At 47.3% G+C, this 19404-nt stretch overlaps 2 protein-coding genes across 3 annotated transcripts in view; both read right to left on the bottom strand.

Annotated features, from left to right (window-relative positions):
- The window catches only part of LOC115474633 (sulfotransferase 1C4-like), a 313490-nt gene that overhangs the window by 109689 nt on the left and 184397 nt on the right, over positions 1-19404 (bottom strand). The gene's annotated exons all lie outside the window — the stretch shown is intronic.
- The window catches only part of LOC115474636 (sulfotransferase 1C4-like), a 58228-nt gene that overhangs the window by 33696 nt on the left and 5128 nt on the right, over positions 1-19404 (bottom strand). For both annotated transcript variants that reach the window (XM_030210215.1, XM_030210216.1), the window contains exons 2-4: positions 18461-18650; positions 8495-8623; positions 7322-7419 (exon numbers count right to left, since the gene is read on the bottom strand). In XM_030210215.1, the coding sequence (XP_030066075.1) occupies positions 7322-7419; positions 8495-8623; positions 18461-18617 (384 nt within the window). In that variant the 5' untranslated portion in view covers positions 18618-18650. The remainder of the gene's footprint in view (positions 1-7321; positions 7420-8494; positions 8624-18460; positions 18651-19404) is intronic.

Raw genomic sequence — 19404 nt, 5'->3', positions numbered from 1 at the left:
GAAGGAGAGAGATGGGCAGTGGTGTGCTGGAGCCGGCTCTGTCCGGCTTGCAAGAGCCGCTTGTTAAATTTTGACAGCTCTTGCGAGCCGGTTGTTGTTGGGGGCGAGCCGGCTCCATTGGGGGAGGTAAGCATGGCAGGGGGCGCCATCACAGGCCATGCTTACCTCCCCTGCCGCTCCGAGGCATGTCTAACGATGTCCTTCGCCCCCACCCTCCCCTCCTGCTCCCATCTGACTTTTTAAATTACCTCCGTCGAAACCGCTATTTAAAGCCCTGCTGCGTGCAGGCCGTCTCTCCAGGATTCCCCTGCTTTGGTGACGTTCGCGCCCTTAGCCCCGCCTTCTGACGTCATTCTGACGTCATTTCCTTTTTCCACGAAGGCGGGACTAAGGGCACGAACATCACCGAAGCAAGCAGGGGAAGCCTGGAGAGTCGGCCTGCACGCAGCAGGGCTTTAAATAGCGGTTTCGACGGAGGTAATTTAAAAAGTCAGATGGGAGCGGGAGGGGAGGGTGGGGGCGAAGGACATGTTCGCTGGACATGTTTGGGAGCGGGAGGGAAGGGCAGGGGAGGGAGGAGAATCACTGGGCATGGATGGGGAGAGGGGGGCAGGGGAGAGACTTGCTGGGCATGGATGGGGAGAGGGGGCAGGGGAGAGACTTGCTGGGCATGGATGGGGAGAGAGGGGCAGGGGAGAGACTTGCTGGGCATGCATGGGGAGAGGGGGGCAGGGGAGAGATTTGCTGGGCATGGATGGGGAGAGGGGGCAGGGGAGAGATTTGCTGGGCATGGATGAGGAGAGGGGGCAGGGAGAGACTTGCTGGGCATGGATGGGGAGAGGGGGGCAGGGGAGAGACTTGCTGGGCCTGGATGGGGAGAGGGGGCAGGGGAGAGACTTGCTGGGCATGGATGGGGAGAGACCTGCTGGGCATGGATGGGGAGAGGGGGGCAGAGAGAGATTTGCTGGGCATGGATGAGGAGAGGGGGCAGGGGAGAGATTTGCTGGGCATGGATGGGGAGAGGGAGGCAGGGGAGAGACTTGCTGGGCATGGATGGGGAGAGACCTGCTGGGCATGGATGGGGAGAGGGGGCAGGGGAGAGACCTGCTGGGCATGGATGGGGAGAGGGGGCAGGGGAGAGACATGCTGGGCATGGATGGGGAGAGGGGGGCAGGGGAGAGACTTGCTGGGCATGGATGGGGAGAGGGAGGCACGGGAGAGATTTGCTGGGCATGGATGGGGAGAGGGGGCAGGGGAGAGACTTGCTGGGCATGGATGGGGAGAGGGGGGCAGGGGAGAGAGGAGAGTTTCAGGACATGGATGGAGGGGAGAGCAAGAGAAATTCTGGACATGGATGGAGGGGAGAGAAGGGAGAGAGAAGAAATGCTGGACATGGAGGGAAGATAGAGGAAGGAGATTAGATGAGGGAAAAGGAATTGAGGAGAGAAACTGCACATGGATGGAGAAAATAGGAAGAAGCTAGATCCACTGGACAGTCAAGTTTGCGGAGGATCAGAAATGAAGAAGAAAGGAGGAAAGAAAAGAAATAAATGGAAAGGAAGCCCTGGAAACGGAGTCAAGGGAACAGATAGAGAGCAGCAGAATCAGATACTGGACCAGCATGATCAGACAAACAAAGTCACCAGACAACAAAGGTAGAAAAAAATAATTTTATTTTCATTATAGTGTTTGGAATATGTCCACTTTGAGAATCAGGTGCTGAATGTTAAAAGTTTATATTTATTTACTTATTTATGGCATTTTATCCCATATTAAACATGAATTAGATTGGAACCTGGGATCATTTAATTTTTTTTCCTGGAGAGAATAATGCATTGCCCCCTCCCCCCGGCTATGGCCAGCTCTGCAATTTTGGGGGGGCGCAGAGGTGGGTGGGTGGACGCAGCGGTGGATGGGGGGGCGCCGAGGTGGACGGGGGGGCACCAAGGTGGACCGGGGAGAGAGCCTGTTGTTAAAAATTTACCAGCACACCACTGGAGATGGGGAATGGGAGAGCTAGTGGGTGAAAGGAGATGGAAATGTGATAGATATCTGAAAAGTAAAAAGAAGGAAAAGATTTAGAAAGAGGATGAAATTTGAGTATACAGAGGCAGAAAAGAAAAAAAAAGAAAGGAAAGAGCTAAAATGGAAGGATCAATATTTCAGAGGTAGATGTAGTGAGGAAATGAAACGACAGGAGAAAAAAGACAAATGGACAGCCGCTTGAAGAATTAGCAGAAGACAGACAGGAAAGCGGGAAAGAGAAATTGGAACCAACATGATGGAAAAATAAAATGTCCAGACAATAAAGGTAGGAAAATCATTTCACTTTGAATGTTTTAAATGGAATATGTTAACTTTGGGAAATGTGCATAGCGGATGTCTTTTTATTGTGTTAAGTAGAAAAGGAAATGCACTTTTGTTTTGGGGGTTTTTTTCTCCAGTGTTGCAGTACATGCTGAGGTTCCCAGTTCAATTTTGTCTATATATTTTTATTTCTAATTTGTGATCCCTTGTTCTGTAATTTGAGAGGGTCTGTCAGTGTGACTTTAACGGCAGAGGAGGAGATTGGAGAGGAGAGGGAATTGGGGGAGGGGTTTTATTTTCTGCCCTGGTCACCAGCATGGCTAACGACAGCCCTGACCCTGCTGTAGCTAGTGGGGATTCCCAAGCCCTACTAGCTGGGGTCTCTTCTGAAGCTGGCCAGAGATGCCTTCTAATCAGTGTGTATTTCCTAGTAAAAAAGGTGCCGGTACTCAAATGCTAGGCCACTCTTCAGGGGTGGGGTAATCACTGAAGGACCCATCCCACAATAACCAAGCCCCCTGCAACCGGTCACAGAATGTATGACAAGGTAGAATTGGTGCGTAGAGCCTCAGCTCTTTCATTAAAACTTGGGGTCCATGGGTCAATTTTAGCAGACAACGGAAAAGGTACTGGTACTCAGAGCCCCCAAGTACCCCCTCAAAAAAAGCCCTTCTACTGAGCTTGGCAGATGGGGGCAGCATCCTGGAGCCACTGACAACTAAGCATGTATGGGGTGCTGGCATCAGTGGCTCGAGGAGTTGCTGCTGCCTACTGGGCTTGGTGGAGAGGAGTTCTGGCCATCTTTACTGGAGGCCTTCAGCTGACAGAGATTGGGGATCCTCATCTGCTAAAGTATTTATATTTTGAATTGGGAAGTGCTGGGGGAGAGGGGAGAGAGAGAAAATTTTGTGCCCATCCAAAATTGGCTGTCTGGCTACGCCACTGATTTGTGTAGACATTGTTAGGTGAGAGTCTACCCAGACCTCCAGTAGCTTGATCTCTTTCTTTATGGGAATCATGGATCCAGCTAGTTTGGGTACTTTAATGATTCATTTCCCAGACAGAGGATGTTAGTCTTATCTGGGTTGATCTTCAAGTTCAAGGAACAGAACCAGGTGAATAGAGAGTCGAATACCGTGTTCATCAAAGAGTATGCAGAAGTTGTATCTCGACATGAGAATAGGAGAATAATGTTGTCAGCGTAGAAGAAATATTTAAACTTCAAATGGGTTCAGAATTTCACACATGCCTCTGAGATAGTAGTTAAAGAGCATAGGTGATAACAGAGAGCCTTGCAGTACCCCATGTCACATAGGCCATGATATGAAAGGACATTTTTCTATTTGACCTGGATTGATCTATGCTGCAAGAAACTTGTGAACCACTTTAGTACTTCTCCTGTAATTCCCTCTTTGTCCAAGTCAAATGTTACCAACAGATCCAGCTACATTATGAAGACTTGAAGGTTTTTATCAAGTAGTAGGCACACGTCAGATAGTAGCCCTGCTAGTATGGATTCCGTACCGAAAAGGGACAGAATCCTGATTGCATTGGGTCTAATAATTGATGTTGGGGTAGGTAACTATGGAATTGAGAAGCTACCACTGCTTCCATGATTTTCGCTAATGTGGGTATATTTGCCACAGGGCGATATTTACTGGGACTATTCTATCAAGTGTCTCTCCCTTTAAGAGAGGTGAGAGTACAACCCTTCCTATCTGTCTGGGGAAGTCGCCTAATTTCAACATATATTCAACAAGTGCTTTTATATGCATTCTATTTCTGATGGAGCTAGTTTAAGCAGGTATGCCGGGCATGGGTCCAGGCTACACGATCCCTTTGAAAATTTGGATAATGTGAGTTTAAATTCCTAGGTGTCCAATTCTCTGAAAGAGGCCTAAGAGCAGCCTGCTAGGCAGTTGTTTATTGTGGCAAGGGCAGTTGTTTTTTTGTAGCAGGGGCAGGCCTCATTAGTGTTTGTAATGGTCTAGGGCTAGATTTTAGCAGGTTTTCTACCTTCTGTTGAAAATAGTTGGCGAAAACTGTCTAGATTTAGGTTTACTTCTTCCAGTACTTGTGGTGGACTAGAGAGAGATTTTACTAGCAGGAAGATGGTATGTGATGAGTTGCTATTTCATTAATTTTCTGTGAGTAATATTTTTGGTCCTCAGTTCTGATCATTTCTTTGTATTTCCTAATCTGGGATCTCCAACGACTTCTGTCTTGAATTGTCTGTGTTTTCAACCATGAACGTTCCAGTCAATTGCAAGATTTCTTCAGGTGTAGCAGTTCCTGGGTGTACCAAGGGCTTATGGCCCTTATTGGGATTTTTCTGTTTTTTTATTGGTGCTATTTTGTCTAGAGTAGTTTAACTGCCAGATTCCAGTTTGTGAGCGAGTCCACTGGTAAGGGGTCTGAAATCTGCTTTAATTTTGTTGTTATCCCTTCCCACAGTTTACCACCATCTATTTTGCCTCCAATTTGTACTGTTTCTCTTTTTGTTTTATCTTATTTAATGGGGTTAATGGGTAGGCAGAATTCTTGTAATTTATGGTCTGACCAGATAAGAGTAGAGGATTTCGTGACAATTTCCATGTATTTTGTACCGAGTTTGAAAGGTGAATTGGTGTAAAAATGGCATCAATCAAATGACCTCCACTATGGGAGGTACTCTCATTAATTATTTTTAGGTCCAACTCGTTTAAGAATTGTAGTAGCGATGAGCTTCTTGATAGTCATTGTTTTCAAGATGTAGGTTTAAGTCTCCTACAATAATGGTGGAGGGATTGGATATTCAGCATTGTACTATAAACGATTGGAGGTTGTCTGCTATAATCCACAAAAGTCCTGGGGGGCAGTATAACAACACTATTATTCCGTAACCTTGTGTGTTGGGGGTTGCCTGTACTTTATAGAAAAGCCCTTCCAGGTCTTTGTTGTTTATTGAGTCTTTTTATGTAATGTGTAGAGTTGATCGGTAGATTATTGATACCACCCCCCCCACTCCTGGCCTCTTTTGTCAGTTCTATGTATTGAGTGTGTGAAGTAGTTGTGAGGGCATATTAAATGTTGAATGACGGTATCTTCCTTAGCTAGCCATGTTTCTACTGCACAAACCAGGTCAAAGTTCTTTTCTGAAATGAAGTCTGTGATGAGATCGTATTTATTTCTCACTGATCTGACATTGAAGTAGCCTATAGAAATGGAGAACATGTTAGCGACCAATGCCATTCTTGCTTTTTTTTGTTGTTATCTGCACTGGTTTGATAAATTTATGTGGGTGCTTACTACTACGGAGGTACTGGACCTTCTCCCATCTCCTAGTAGGAGCTATTGATATTTGAGAGTTTACCTTGCTTCAGTTGATTAAATTAGAGAAATTTACCCCTATGTGGTTCCTAGGTCTTGAGATTCTGGTGAGGCCTCTGTTGTTCCAGATTTGAAGGGGTACCCATTACCCCTTTTAGTCCAAACCAGTAGATCACATTTAGCACATACACTGTTTTTGAGTTAGTGCTAATTGCCAATATATGAATTATTTATTTATTTATTGCATTTGTATCCCACATTTTCTCACCTTTTTGCAGGCTCAATGTGGCTTACAATACATCATGAATGGTGGAAATATATTAGAAAATAGACATTTGGTGTTACAGAAGAATCTTGGGTAACATGATAATGATAAGACATGATAGTAATATAACAAGCAAATATTATAAGACTGATCTGAGTATTTGTGGAGGAGTGGTGTATGTTCACATTTGTTGATCTTTGTGGTACGCCTTATTAAAGAGATGGGTCTTCAGTAGTTTGCGGAAGTTGGTTAGTTCATAAATCGTTTTTAAGTTGCGCGGCAGTGCATTCCATAACTGTGTGCTCAAGTAGGTAAAGTTTGACGCATGTATTAGTTTATATTTTAGACCTTTGCAATTGGGGAAGTGCAGATTAAGGAATGTGCGGGATGATCTTTTAGCATTCCTGGGTGGTAAGTCTATCAGGTCTATTATTCATGTTTGCAAGCAGTGGTATTTAGACTCACTATGGTTTCATTCAGTTTCACGAAAGAGCTTTCCTAAAGGCCCCTTCGGTGCGACGTCCAATGTGAGAAAATGTCACTTTGACTTCTCCCCCCCAATACCTAGCTTGCCCACCTGGTGTCACCCCAAATATTTCTGTCTAGAAATACCCACTGGGTACAAATGTATGCGCTTACATTAGGCACGTACCCCTGTTATTCTATAACACGTATTAATTTTAAGAATGCCCCATTATGCCCATGACCCTCCCATTTCTCGCTCCCTTTTTCAGATTGAGCATAAATTTTAGGCACGGATCCTGTGCCTAAATTTATGTGCATAAATGCCAATTAAATCTAATTAGTGCCACTAATGGCTTGTTAAAGTCAATTATTGGCATTAATTATTTATTTTATTTATTAGGATTTATTTACTGCTTTTTTGGAGGAATTCACTCAAGGCAGTGTACAGTAAGAATAGATCAAACATGAGCAATAGGCAATTGCAGCAGTAAAAACTATTCAAATAACAATACAAAGTAATTAGCTCATTATTCAAATCAATTGTGCACACACCTAAATTTGTGGTGCTCAATTTTTGGTGGCTTTTACCGAATCGGGGGGGGGGGGGAGGGGATAGGGGGCAATTCTATAATTTGGTGCCTGAACACTGCATAGGGAGCACCTATTCTGTAACGGCATTCTGTAAATTGTGCAGGTAAGTAGCAGCTCCACCCATGCATATCACATTCACCGCCTAGGTTTACGCCCCTTGTAGTTATGTGCTATGGCACCTATGTGTGTCCTTAGAGAACAGAAAATAGGGCACTTACATACATGACACTTTTTTGTACATTTATGCATGCAAGGTGTGCATAACTGCAAGCTCTCAGTTATAGAATTGTCTTTATATTCACTACAAATTGAAAATAAAAAGGCATAAATGCATTTGAGTATCAACCTCGGGGTCTCCCACACACAAACACTCCAGTTCCTTACCTTACAGTTATGTTCCCAGAAAGATGGAGGCAGTAGCTGAATGGGGATGTGAGATTTCAGAACTCTTGGTGATGGCATCTCCGAAGCTTGCTCCACACCTAAATATACATGGTAAGTTAAAATAAATGCCACTATCAAAACCCTTTAGTGGTGCACCTTGGGAGAGATACACACAAAGTTACTTTTCACATTCCTACTATTACACCTCAGCAGTATTAACTGTGGGTCTCCATCATCAGATCCCCCCAGTGCAATGCCCTGGCAATGAGATACAGTACCAGTATCATCCCCATATTCCTAAAATGGCTGTAGGGTTGTGCATTCATTTGTGTGCCTTAAAACATTTAATGCATGATAAATTGATTTAATGCACACTAATCAATTTAGCATGCCTGAATTCATCAATTAGAGTGCATTAAATCAATTTAGCATGCACTGTTTTCCCTATTAAAACAAATATGTGAAACTAACCAAATATATACCAAAATTGGACAAAATTGTGACCCCCCCCCCTACTGAAAAGTAACCAAAGTTTCATGCTTGTACACACCCCTATGAAATGCTATGAATCAGCAGTGTGATACAATGCTGGTATAAGATCAGTGACTCAAATGGACAACTGGTTACAGATATGAAGAATGTCCAGTCTGGTCAGAGATCTTCAGTTTTGGGTATGGATGCAGTGAGTAAAAGGTTTAGTGGACAATTCAGCGAGATTAGTTTTCCTTACAAATCCAGTGAGTTTCAGTCTACAAATCTGGCTGGGATCAGTCTTGGTTGCAAATTTGGTGAAGATCAAATTTTGCTGCAAATCAGACAGGGTTAGGTGTGCAAGTCTTGTTTAGCATTAGCAAGGTCTGATTTGTTCTCAGGTTTGTTGAGTTCTAGGTTAGTAAAGTTAAGGTCTGGTTACAGATCTAGTTAAGCTAATGTTTAATATAGGTCTAGTTTATCAAGTTGGTTTAGTTACAGATTCAGTTAGAATAAGGTTTGGCTACAGCTCTGGTGAGTATCAAGTCTGGTTCTACGTCAGATGTGGATCAGGCCAGATTACAGTCCAGATGCAGATCAACTGTGACTACAGGGTTGGTAAAAGACAGGTTTAGTTTCATATCCAGTAAGATTTAAGTTTGGCCACTGATCCACTGTTGACATGCAGATAGGATCTCTTACCTGACTTAAAAGACAATGGTGTCATCAACTCAATGAAAGGTACACGGTCATGGCATGGTGCTCGTTGACACCTCTTGATGTCGCCATCATTCTGAATCAGATCAACAATCTCCTGTATCCATGTTGTACCTGCACATATATGGACAAGAGAGTTGCATTGTTGTTTAAAATCTGCTCTGTAACATCTTTTAGGAGTGTTGCTGGAAAAGTATTGGGGGAAGGTACAGTCAAATTCATTCATGCATGTTAATTTTGTTCTCCGAGGACCTGCACGAACAATTATGTGTGCAGGACGTCAGCAAACAAATTGAAGAGCAGGAAGGACTGAGAAGACGTCGGCTGGTGGGGAGTGGGATCCCCCGCCAGCAAAAGTAAAGGTAGCGGCGGCGGGGGCGGGTTCGCCGGGAGGGGGGTCCTGGGGTGAATCTGCGGGGGCCCCGGCCCCCTCAGGCCCCACGTAGCTACGCCACTGCCGAGGACAAGCAGGCTGCTTGTTCTCACATGTGGGTCGACGTCTGTGGTGGCCCAGAAATCGGCAAACAATTTTGCAAGCAAAATAAAATCAAAGTCTTTCCAGACAGTTCCGTCGTGCAGGAAGCGCGAACCGCGTATGCGCGAATGACTTCCCGCCTGCTGCACGAGCATGCCTCTTCAGTTCTTTTTTCTCCGCGGTGAGGTGCGGTTCGTTTTTTCTGATCGCTCCTCTCTCAGGCCCAGGAAGAACTTCTCGGTGATTTTCGAGATCGGCTTTCGCTTGTTTAAAAAAAAAATTTATAAGAAGTTTCCTGTACTTTCTTTTACTTTTTCGACTCGGCCGGCCTTTTGGCTGCACAATCGGGGTTTTCCCTTTTTTGTGAGTTTTCTTTCTTGGCACAATCGCGTCGTTTGGTTTCGCCAAACCCGTTTTTCCTTCCATGTCATCGAAGACACCCAGCAGCTTCAAACCTTGTACTTGGTGCAACTTTGACCATCTCAGGTACAGATACCCATGCCTGGTGTATCCAGTGCCTTGGGCCCAACCATAGCCCAGCCACTTGTAGTCTGTGTCTTCGTATGAAGAAACAGACCCAAGCGTCTCGAGAGGCCCAACGAGAGAAGCTTTTTGGGGACTGGTCCGGTCCTTCGACATCGGTACTGAGATCGGCGGAGTCGGCGTCGACATTGAAAGGAGCATCGACGTCGATGAGAGAGAGGTAATGGCTGCTGAGAGACCAACTTGCGCTGGGAGCAGTGAGGCAATGAGTGGGTCTCCACCTGCCTCGAGGCCTCCTATGCAGGCCCCCCGGGACCCGGCCTTGAGGAGACGTGAGGATTCCACGTCCTCCTCATTGGTACCGAGGAGTCTCGATGACGGGCATCGAGTGAAGGCTAAGAAGCACCATCATTGTTCTCCTTCGACGCACGGTACCGGGAGCTCAGGCGTTGAGAGAGTTGGCACCTGAGAAGCGTCTGTGACGAGAGGACCGCTCCCCCTTGGTACAGGAGGTGCCTATGCGTCGGTCTCCTGGCAGCCCGGTACCTGCTCCAGAGCCTCCACGGATTCTGACATCGCCTGTTCCACTGGCCCCGCAGCCTTCTCCGATGGCGGCTCTCGACCAGCGTATCCGGGCCTTGTTTCAAAAACTTCAGGAAGTCTTACTCCGACAATCAGCTTCGGTGTCAGGGGTGCTTGCGCCTACTGTACCATCTGCTGCAGTGGTTTCTGACTCTTCTCCTGTGGTGAGGTCTCCGACTGCGGTGCAGCATGTGGCATCGGCGTTGGCTGCCACCCAAGTCGACTCCCCTTCGACGTCGGTGGAGGAAGCTTCGTGGCAGTCGGATCGGGCGTCGACTTCTCAACATCGCCACAGAGGACATCGTTCCTCGGCGTCGCGGCAGGTCCAGTGTATCCAGTGTCGGATACACAGGGTGTATCCAACACTGAGCAGGAGCGCTCGTGGGAACCAGAGGAAGATCCCAGCTACTTCTCTTCTGATGAGTCCTTTGGGATTCCCTCTGACCCTTCTCCTCCACTGGAAAGAAGACTTATCTCCACCCAAGAGTCTGTCTTTTTCCTCCTCTGTCCAGAAAATGGCTACAGCTATTCCCTTCCCTGTGGAGGTTGAGGATGAGCCCAGGACTGAGATGCTCGCGGTCCTGGATTATTCTTCTCCACCTAAAGAGGCTGTGACAGTCCCTCTGCATAAGGTACTGAAGGAAGTCCTTATGTGAAACTGGTCCGCCCCTCTGTCTGGCCCTGTGGTTCCCAAGAAAGCTGAATCCCAATATCGGATCCACGGTGAACCTGGATTGATGAGGTCCCAATTACCCCCAATTCCATGGTGGTGGATTCCGCTCTCAAGAAAGCTAGAAGTACTAGAGACTATGCTTCGGTGCCCCCAGGCAGAGAAGCTAGGACTCTTGACTCTTTTAGGAGAAAGACTTATCAGGCCGCTATGCTCGCCGCCAAGATCCAGTCTTACCAGCTCTTCAGGAATGTGCACTTGCGGGACTCGATACAGCAACTGTTGGGCTTGGTGGATGCACTCCCATTCAGAGCTGGCCGAGCCTTTTCGCCAGATGGTCAGGCAGCAGAAGGCATGTCGAACGTTCCTGGCCAGGGGTACGTTTGACGCTTTTTATGTAGCATGGAGGATCACTGCTCAGGGTATAGTGATGGGCAGACTCACATGGCTGCGTGTCTCTGACCTGGATCATTCTGTCCAGCAGCAAATGGCGGATGTTCCTTGCTGGGGGGATAATCTTTTTGGTGAAAAAGTAGAGGATCTCGTTGATCAGATCAAGAAGCATAATGATGCTATGGATTCTCTCTCCCACCGGGCGCCTTCTGCTACAGCTTCCTCATCTAGGAGGTATTTTGGAGGGAAGAGAAGTGCTCCCTATTCCTACTCTAGGTGTAGGTACACTCCTGCTTCTCAGCAGCCTTCCCAGGCTCAGCCCCAGCGCGCTCGTTCTTGTCAACAGCGTGCATCTAAGGCCCACTCTGCTCCCCAGCAAAAGCAAAAGACGGGCTTTTGACTGGCTCCAGTTCAGCATAGCTTCTGTAAAAGTGTCCGTACCGGACGACTTGCCAGTAGGGGGGAGGTTGATGTTTTTTCACCAAAGGTGGCCTCTCATAACCTCCGACCGGTGGGTTCTTCAAATAGTCCGGTTAGGATACACCCTCAATCTGGAATCCTAACCTCCAAATTGCCCACCAGGAGCTCATTCCTACAGCTCCCAGCACAGGCAGGTACTTGCAGAGGAACTCTCCGTCCTTCTAAAGGCCAGTGTGGTCGAACCCGTTCCACCAGGGGAAGAAGGGCTGGGATTTTAATCCAGGTTCTTTCTTGTGCAAAAGAAAACAAGGGGGATGCGTCCCATCCTAGACCTAAGGGGCCTGAACAAATATCTGGTTCGAGAATAGTTCAGCATGGTTTCCCTGGGCACCCTTCTTCCCATGATTCAAGAGAACGATTGGCTATGCTCTCTGGACTGAAAGGATGCTTGCACGCACATCTCTATACTTCCAGCTCACAGGAGGTATCTTCGATTTCGGCTAGGAACACAGCACTTTCAGTACTGTGTACTGCCCTTTGGTCTGGCATCTGCGCCCAGGGTATTCACAAAGTGCCTGGCTGTAGTCGCAGCGTCGCTACACAGACTAGGAGTGCATGTAACATACATACATACATAGTAGATGTGTTCTCTTATCTCGACGATTGGCTGGTGAAGAGCACCTCGGAGGCCTGCGCTCTACAGTCAATGCGAATGACTATTCAGGTGTTAGAACTACTGGGGTTCGTGATCAATTACTCCAAGTCCTATCTCACCGCAGTTCAAAAATTGGAATTCATTGGAGCACTGTTGAACACAAACACAGCTCGAGCTTATCTTCCCGAGGCGAGGGCAGACAACCTCCTGTCCCTAGTGTCCATGGTTCGAGTGTTTCAACAGATCACGGCTCTGCAGATGTTAAGACTTCTGGGGCACATGACCTCCACGGTTCATGTGACTCCCATGGCACGCCTACACATGAGATCAGCTCAATGAACCCTAGCTTCCCAGTGGAATCAAGCTGCAGGGAGTCCAGAGGATGTGATCCAACTGTCCACCGACTTTCGGAATTCCTTGCAGTGGTGGACGATTCGATCCAGCCACAAAAAGTGCTGACGACGGATGCATCCCTCCTGGGGTGGGGAGCTCATGTAGATGGACTTCACACTGAAGGAGCTTGGTCCTTTCAGGAAAAAGGTCTTCAGATCAATCTCCTGGAATTGCGAGCGATCTGGAACGCTCTAAAGGCTTTCAGAGACCGGCTGTCCAACCAAGTCATATTGATTCAGATTGACAATCAGGTTGCCATGTATTACACCAACAAGCAGGGGGGCACCGGATCTTGCCCTCTGTGTCAGGAAGCCGTCCAGATGTGGCTTTGCGTACGCCATCACGGTATGTTTCTCCAAGCCACTTATCTGGCAGGCGAAAACAACGACGACAAAGAGAGTCCAAATCTCCCGTAAAAAACACCAAAAAACAAGAACGGAAGATGTACAGAAAGACCAAACTAAAATCACAGGTATAAAGGAATTTGGCTTTTTTACACCTGTGATTTTAGTTTGGTCTTTCTGTACATCTTCCGTTCTTGTTGTTTTTTAGGCGTAAACAACAGTCTGGCCGACAGACTGAGCAGGGTAATGCAACCTCACGAGTGGTCACTGAACATGGGTGTAGTCCGCAAGATCTTCCAAGTGTGGGGCACCCCCTTGGTGGATCTTTTTGCCACTCAGATCAATCACAAAGTCCCTCAGTTCTGTTCCAGGCTTCAGGCCCGCGACAGACTAGCGTCAGATGCCTTTCTCCTGCATTGGGGAACAGGCCTACTGTATGCGTATCCTCCCATACCTCTGGTAGGGAAGACTTTGCTGAAACTCAAACAAGACTGTGAAACTATGATTCTGATAGCTCCCTTCTGGCTGCGTCAGATTTGGTTCCCTCTTCTTCTGGAGTTGTCCTCCGAGGAGCCGTGGAGATTGGAATGTTTTCCAACCCTCATCACCCAGAACGAGGGTTGCTTCTACATCCCAACCTCCAGTCTCTGGCTCTCATGGCCTGGATGTTGAGAGCTTAGAATTCGCCTCCTTGGGTCTTTCAGAGGGTGTCTCTCAAGTCTTATTGCTTCCAGAAAAGATTCCACCAAGAGGTGTTACACTTTCAAATGGAGGAGGTTTGCCATCTGGTGTGACAGCAAGGCCCTAGATCCTCTTTTTTGTCCTACACAGACCCTGCTTGAATACCTTCTACACTTGTCAGAGTCTGGTCTCAAAACCGTAAGAGTTCACCTTAGTGCGATTAGTGCTTATCATCGCCGTGTAGAAGGTAAACCTATCTCTGGAGAGCCTTTAGTTGTTCACTTCATAAGAGGTTTGCTTATGTCAAAGCCCTCGGTCAAACCTCCACCAGTGTAATGGGATCTCAACGTCGTTCTCACCCAGCTGATGAAAGCTCCTTTTGAGCCACTGAATTCTTGCCATCTGAAGTATTTGACTTGGAAGGTCATTTTCTTGGTGGCTGTTACTTCAGCTTGTAGGATCAGTGAGCTTCAGGCCTTGGTGGTGCATGCACCTTATATCAAGTTTCATCATAACAGAGTAGTCCTCCGCACGCACCCTAAGTTCCTGCCTAAGGTGGGGTCGGAGTTCCATCTGAACCAGTCAACTATTTTGCCAACATTCTTTCCCCGTCCTCATACCCGCTCTGGCAGAAGCAGTTTGGATACCTTAGACTGAAAGAGAGCATTGGCTTTTTATGTGGAGCGGACACAGCCCTTCAGACAGTCCTCCCAGTTGTTTGTGTCTTTCGATCCCAACAGGAGGGGGGTCGCCATCGGAAAACGCACTATCTCCAATTGGCTAGCAGATTGCATTTCCTTCACTTATGCCCAAGCTGGGCTGACTCTACAGGGTCATGTCACGGCTCATAATGTTAGAGCCAAGGCTGCGTCAGTGGCCCACTTAAAGTCGGCCTCTATTGAAGAGATTTGCAAGGCTACAACGTGGTCATCAGTCCACACATTCACATCTCACTACTGCCTTCAGCAGGATACCCAATGCAACAGTCGGTTTGGGCAGGCAGTGCTACAGAATCTGTTTGGGGTTTAGAATACAACTCCACCCCCCCTAGACCCATTTTGATTCTGTTCCAGGCTGCACTCTCAGTTAGTTGATTTTGGTTTTAGGTCAATCTATGTTATGTCCTCGCTGTTGTGAGGCCCAATTGACCAATGTTCATTGTTTTGAGTGAGCCTGGTTGCTAGGGATATCCCACATGTGAGAACAAGCAGCCTGATTGTCCTTGGAGAAAGCGAAGATACTTACCTGTAGCAGGTATTCTCCGAGGACAGCAGGCTGATTGTTCTCACAAACCTTCCCTCCTCCCCTTTGGAGTTGTTGTTATTGTTTATTTGTTGTTTATATGCTTTTTGATTAAACTGACGAAGCATGCTCGCGTGGCGGGCGGGAAGTCATTCGCGCATGCGCGGTTTGTGTGTACCCGCACGACGTAACTCTCTGGAAAGACTTTGATTTTATTTTGTTTGCAAAATTTTTTGCCGATTCCTGGGCCGCTGCAGATGTCGACTCACATATGAGAACAATCAGCCTGATGTCCTTGGAGAATACCTGCTACAGGTAAGTATCTTCGCTTTTTCTTGAGTCCTGCTAGACCAGTCCAGAGCAATAGGCTGAGTCCCCCTATCAGATAATGAACTACTCCAATGACATCACTGGTATAAGAGTTTGTGCAGCCTGGAATTCTCCATTATGCTGCTGCCAAAGCAGAAATAGATCTACTTTGCCACACCCATGTTTGGTTCTTGTAGGAGATTTTAATTTGCATCTGGAGAATCAAGTTGATAATAATGTGCCAGATTTTTTAAAATCTTTTTTTGGTCAGTTTGCGTTTTCTGATGCAGAATATCATTCCTACTAATGAATTGGATTTAATCATTGCTTCCTCATCTCGTCTATTAACATTTTGTGACTGGACACCTGTCTCATGGTCAGATCATTATGTTTGTAATTTTACCTTGAATTTTACTCATCGTGAGAGGATTTTTGGAGCCTGGTCTCGACACCGAATGTTGCATTGGCATTGGGAGTATCAGTATGTATGGCTGCTAAACCTGTGGACACTGAGAGCAGTGGTGCATTGAGTGGGTCTCCAACTGTCTCGATGCTGACTGCTTTGCAGGGCCCCCGACACTGGCCTATGTTGGACCCACCCCGAGGCATCATGAGGATTTGACGTTGTCCTTTTCAGCCCCAAGTAGCCTCGATGACTGGCTTTGGGCGAAGGCTAAGAAGCATCGACATCGGTCCCCCTTAATATATGGTGCCGGGAGCTACGGGGTATGAAAGGGTTTCGGCACCCGAGAAGTGTCACCACTAGGAGGACTGCTCCCCCTCCATACAAGAGGTGCTGGTACGTCGGTCTCCCAGCAGCCACAACCAGGCTCCCGTTTCGACCCCAGCAGACTACCTGCAGACTGTCTCTGAGCCGGCGCCTCAGACTTTCCCATCCTGGACCTCAATGATCACATCTGGGCCTTGCTTCCTGAGCAGCTAGCTGGCTACATGCAATTGAGTGCATTGGCATTGGGGGTGCTTGCACCTTCCTTGCCTCTCGTTGTGGACAAGCTTGGCCCTCAGCCTATGGTGTGGCCTCTGAAGCCAGTGTCACATGCCCTCTACAAGAAAGGGAGGAAATCTCCACCTGAGAGCCTCTCCTTTCCCACTTTTGTTAAAGAAATGGTGGCTGCCATTCCATTTCCTTTAGAGGTGGAGGATGAGCCCAGGGCCAAGATGCTCAATGTCCTGGATTACGAGTCATCATCTAGAGAGGCTGTGACTGTACTGCTGCACGAGATCCAGCAAGTTGTCCTCGTGCAGAATTGGGAGTCCCCTCTGTCTGTTCCGATACTGACCGAGAAGATTATGTACTGGACCCACAGCACACTTGATAAGCCGCAGTTGCCTCATCATTCCATGGTAGTGAAATCTGGAGTTCTAGAGACTAGCTTTGGCGTTCTTGGCCAGAGAAGCTATAACCTTGAATTCTTTTGGGAGGAAGATGCTCCAGGCCTCTATGCTCATGTCATGCATACAATCATAGAAGCTGTTCACTTGTGGGATGTTGTACCCAAGATGCTAGACTTGGCTGACTCTCTGCCACCGGAGGAGGCTGAGTCATTTCGCCAGTTGACCAAGCAGAAGGCATGTCGTAAGTTCTTGGCCAGGGGTGCGTACGACACTTGTGATGTAGTATCCAGTGTCTCTGCCCAAAGTATACCAATATGGGTGGAGAAGTCTTAATGATTTCTGATCCAAGAGAGGGCAAATCATGAATCAGTGTGAAAGAGAATTTCTTAATAAGACTAGAAATATATCCAAAATAACACCAGGAACTTTTACAAAGACCTTAAGATTCAATTGAGCCCCTTGGATTTTAGGCTGATCTAATTCAAGGGTAAGGCTTTACCAAGTAAAGAGAAAAGCCTCTCTCTTGGAGGTATTTAGTTTCATACAGTGATGGGTGAGCCACTCTGCAATGTTATCGATTTTAGCACTGAGAACTTGAGCTCAGTACTTCTTTAGGAAGGATGAAGCAGGGAAAGGGAGGGGGGAGAGAGCCCCTGAGCACTACAGATTTTCTCTTCCTTCAGCCCCACCACTGGCTCAGGAACTCAAGTCTCACATAATATCATGTTTTCTCCTTTGTGTTCCCACCCTTGCTCGCTCTCTCTTTTTACTCCCCCTGCCCCCCAACCAGGGGCATAGCCAGACCTCAGGTTTTAAGGGGCCTGAACCCAAAGTGGGGGCCCAAAATTTTGCCCTGCCTCCCCCCCCCCAAAAAAAAATCCCATATACCTGAGCTGGCGGAGGCCCCAAGCCATGACAGTGGAAACTCTCCTCCAGCTGAAGCCTGGTGCTTTTCCTGGGCTAAAATAGGGATGGGTGATCCACCTGGGTGGATGAACAGTGAAATCCCATGGGATTAAATACACAACAAAAAAGTGGGAAGTGAACCAGTGACTCCAGAGACTGACTGGGATAACTGAATCGAACAAGTCAAACTTTATTACAGACTCAACACAGATCTGTGTTTCGGCCACAGGCCTGCCTCAGGAGTCTTTTTTTAGTCTGAGCTCGGTTCTTGGATTTCAGCGATGTTACGCGCTGCTTTTTTCTTCAAGTACAAAGGTTTTTTTTAAGACCCCCCTTTATACAGGGACTCTACACCTGAGCATTAGTCCACTTCCCACTTTTTCTTTGTGCTTTTTCTGGGCTGCCACTGATGCCACTGTGCAAGATTTCCACTCCTGCGTATACTCGGTTTTCAGAAAACTGAGCATACATTGGAAAGGCCCACCTGCTGCTGCACATGCTGGGGGGGGGGGGGGGGGGATGCCAGTGCAGTGGCGGCACTGGAAACGTGACAGGCTTCACTTGGAGAAGGGCTTCCACTGATAGGACTTGGGGCTCTCCATCAGCCAAGTAGAAGACAGCGCCTCAACATTGGGGGGGGGGGGGATCAAACCCCAGTTGGAGGGGCCAAACCCCCCAAGGACATCCCCCCCCCCCCCCACACACACACACACTGCCTCCAAACAGCACTTTGTTGCATTCTCCTCTCCGAGTGCTGCCTTCCTTGTCACTGCAGGAGTTGCAGAAAATATTTCCCTACTTCTGGCTGCTGATTGGTCTTCATCAGCACAATGAGCCAATCAGAAACAGAAAGTGGGGAATTAACAGCTGCAGTAAACAGGCAGCTTCCTGCCTCATAGGGTTGGTTGGTCGTAGTATCTGCCCATGTTTCTGCTTAAATTCATGTTACATGATCCTGCTCCTGTCTGCCAGCCTGGGCTTTGGGAGTTCAGCCTCCTAAACCTCTTATACCAGGCACCTATATGGTTTAAAGGGAGGTTACCTGCTTTGGGATAGGTACAAATGAGGAGGTCATCTGACCGAGCTTGGAAGTTCCAGATCTTCTCCCAGTTCTTACAGATGAATTGTAAGAAAGGAATTCCATTGATATAATCTAATTTAAGGCGCATCATCTTCTTAAAGTCAACATCTTCTGTCATCTTTGGATGATGATTTCAGCTATGACTGCAGTTCTATGACAAAGAGATAAAGTTAAAGCCACTTATTATTTTTCCATAGATCATTCACAGCAGCTTTTCCTGTTGGGAAAGCTTGAACTGTATAAGTCATGAGTTCTCTTCAATGCCAGCACTCCTGCACCACTCCCCACAGTGCTTCCCAATCCAGTCACATTCTCACACCACTCTCCACAGTACTTCCCAATCCAGTCACATTCTGGCACCATCCTCAAAGTGCTTTCCATTCCAGTCATATTCCTACACCATTCCTCACAGTGCTTCTCAATCCAGTCACATTCTCACACCATTCCACACAGTGTTTCCCAATCCAGTCACATTCCTGCACCATACCCCATAGTGCTTTCCAATCCAGTCACATTCTGGCACCATCCTCAAAGTGCTTTCCATTCCAGTCATATTCCTACACCATTCCTCACAGTGCTTCTCAATCCAGTCACATTCTCACACCATTCCACACAGTGTTTCCCAATCCAGTCACATTCCTACACCATACTGTGAGGAATGGGTAGATAAACAGAAGGGGAAAGGGAGAAAGGGGGCCCTCCTTCCATATAGGAAGCTCAAAAGGAGCGAGGGGGACTACAGAGACTACAAGTCCCAGAAGCCTGAGTTGAGTAGGAAACAGGAGGAGGAGGACTTTCCTGCCCGGAGAAAGAGGGAGGAGGAGGCTGGTTGGGAAATGAAGTCTGAGGAGGGGAATGAGGCACACCTGCTGGGGGAGGGAGTGAACGAGCATATGGACTGGCAA

This window comes from Microcaecilia unicolor, chromosome 7 (assembly GCF_901765095.1).
Source record: "Microcaecilia unicolor chromosome 7, aMicUni1.1, whole genome shotgun sequence".
In the NCBI taxonomy this organism is placed as follows: Eukaryota; Metazoa; Chordata; class Amphibia; order Gymnophiona; family Siphonopidae; genus Microcaecilia; species Microcaecilia unicolor.
Note: the sequence above shows the minus strand (reverse complement) of the source record. Positions and strands in the feature narration are given on the sequence as shown.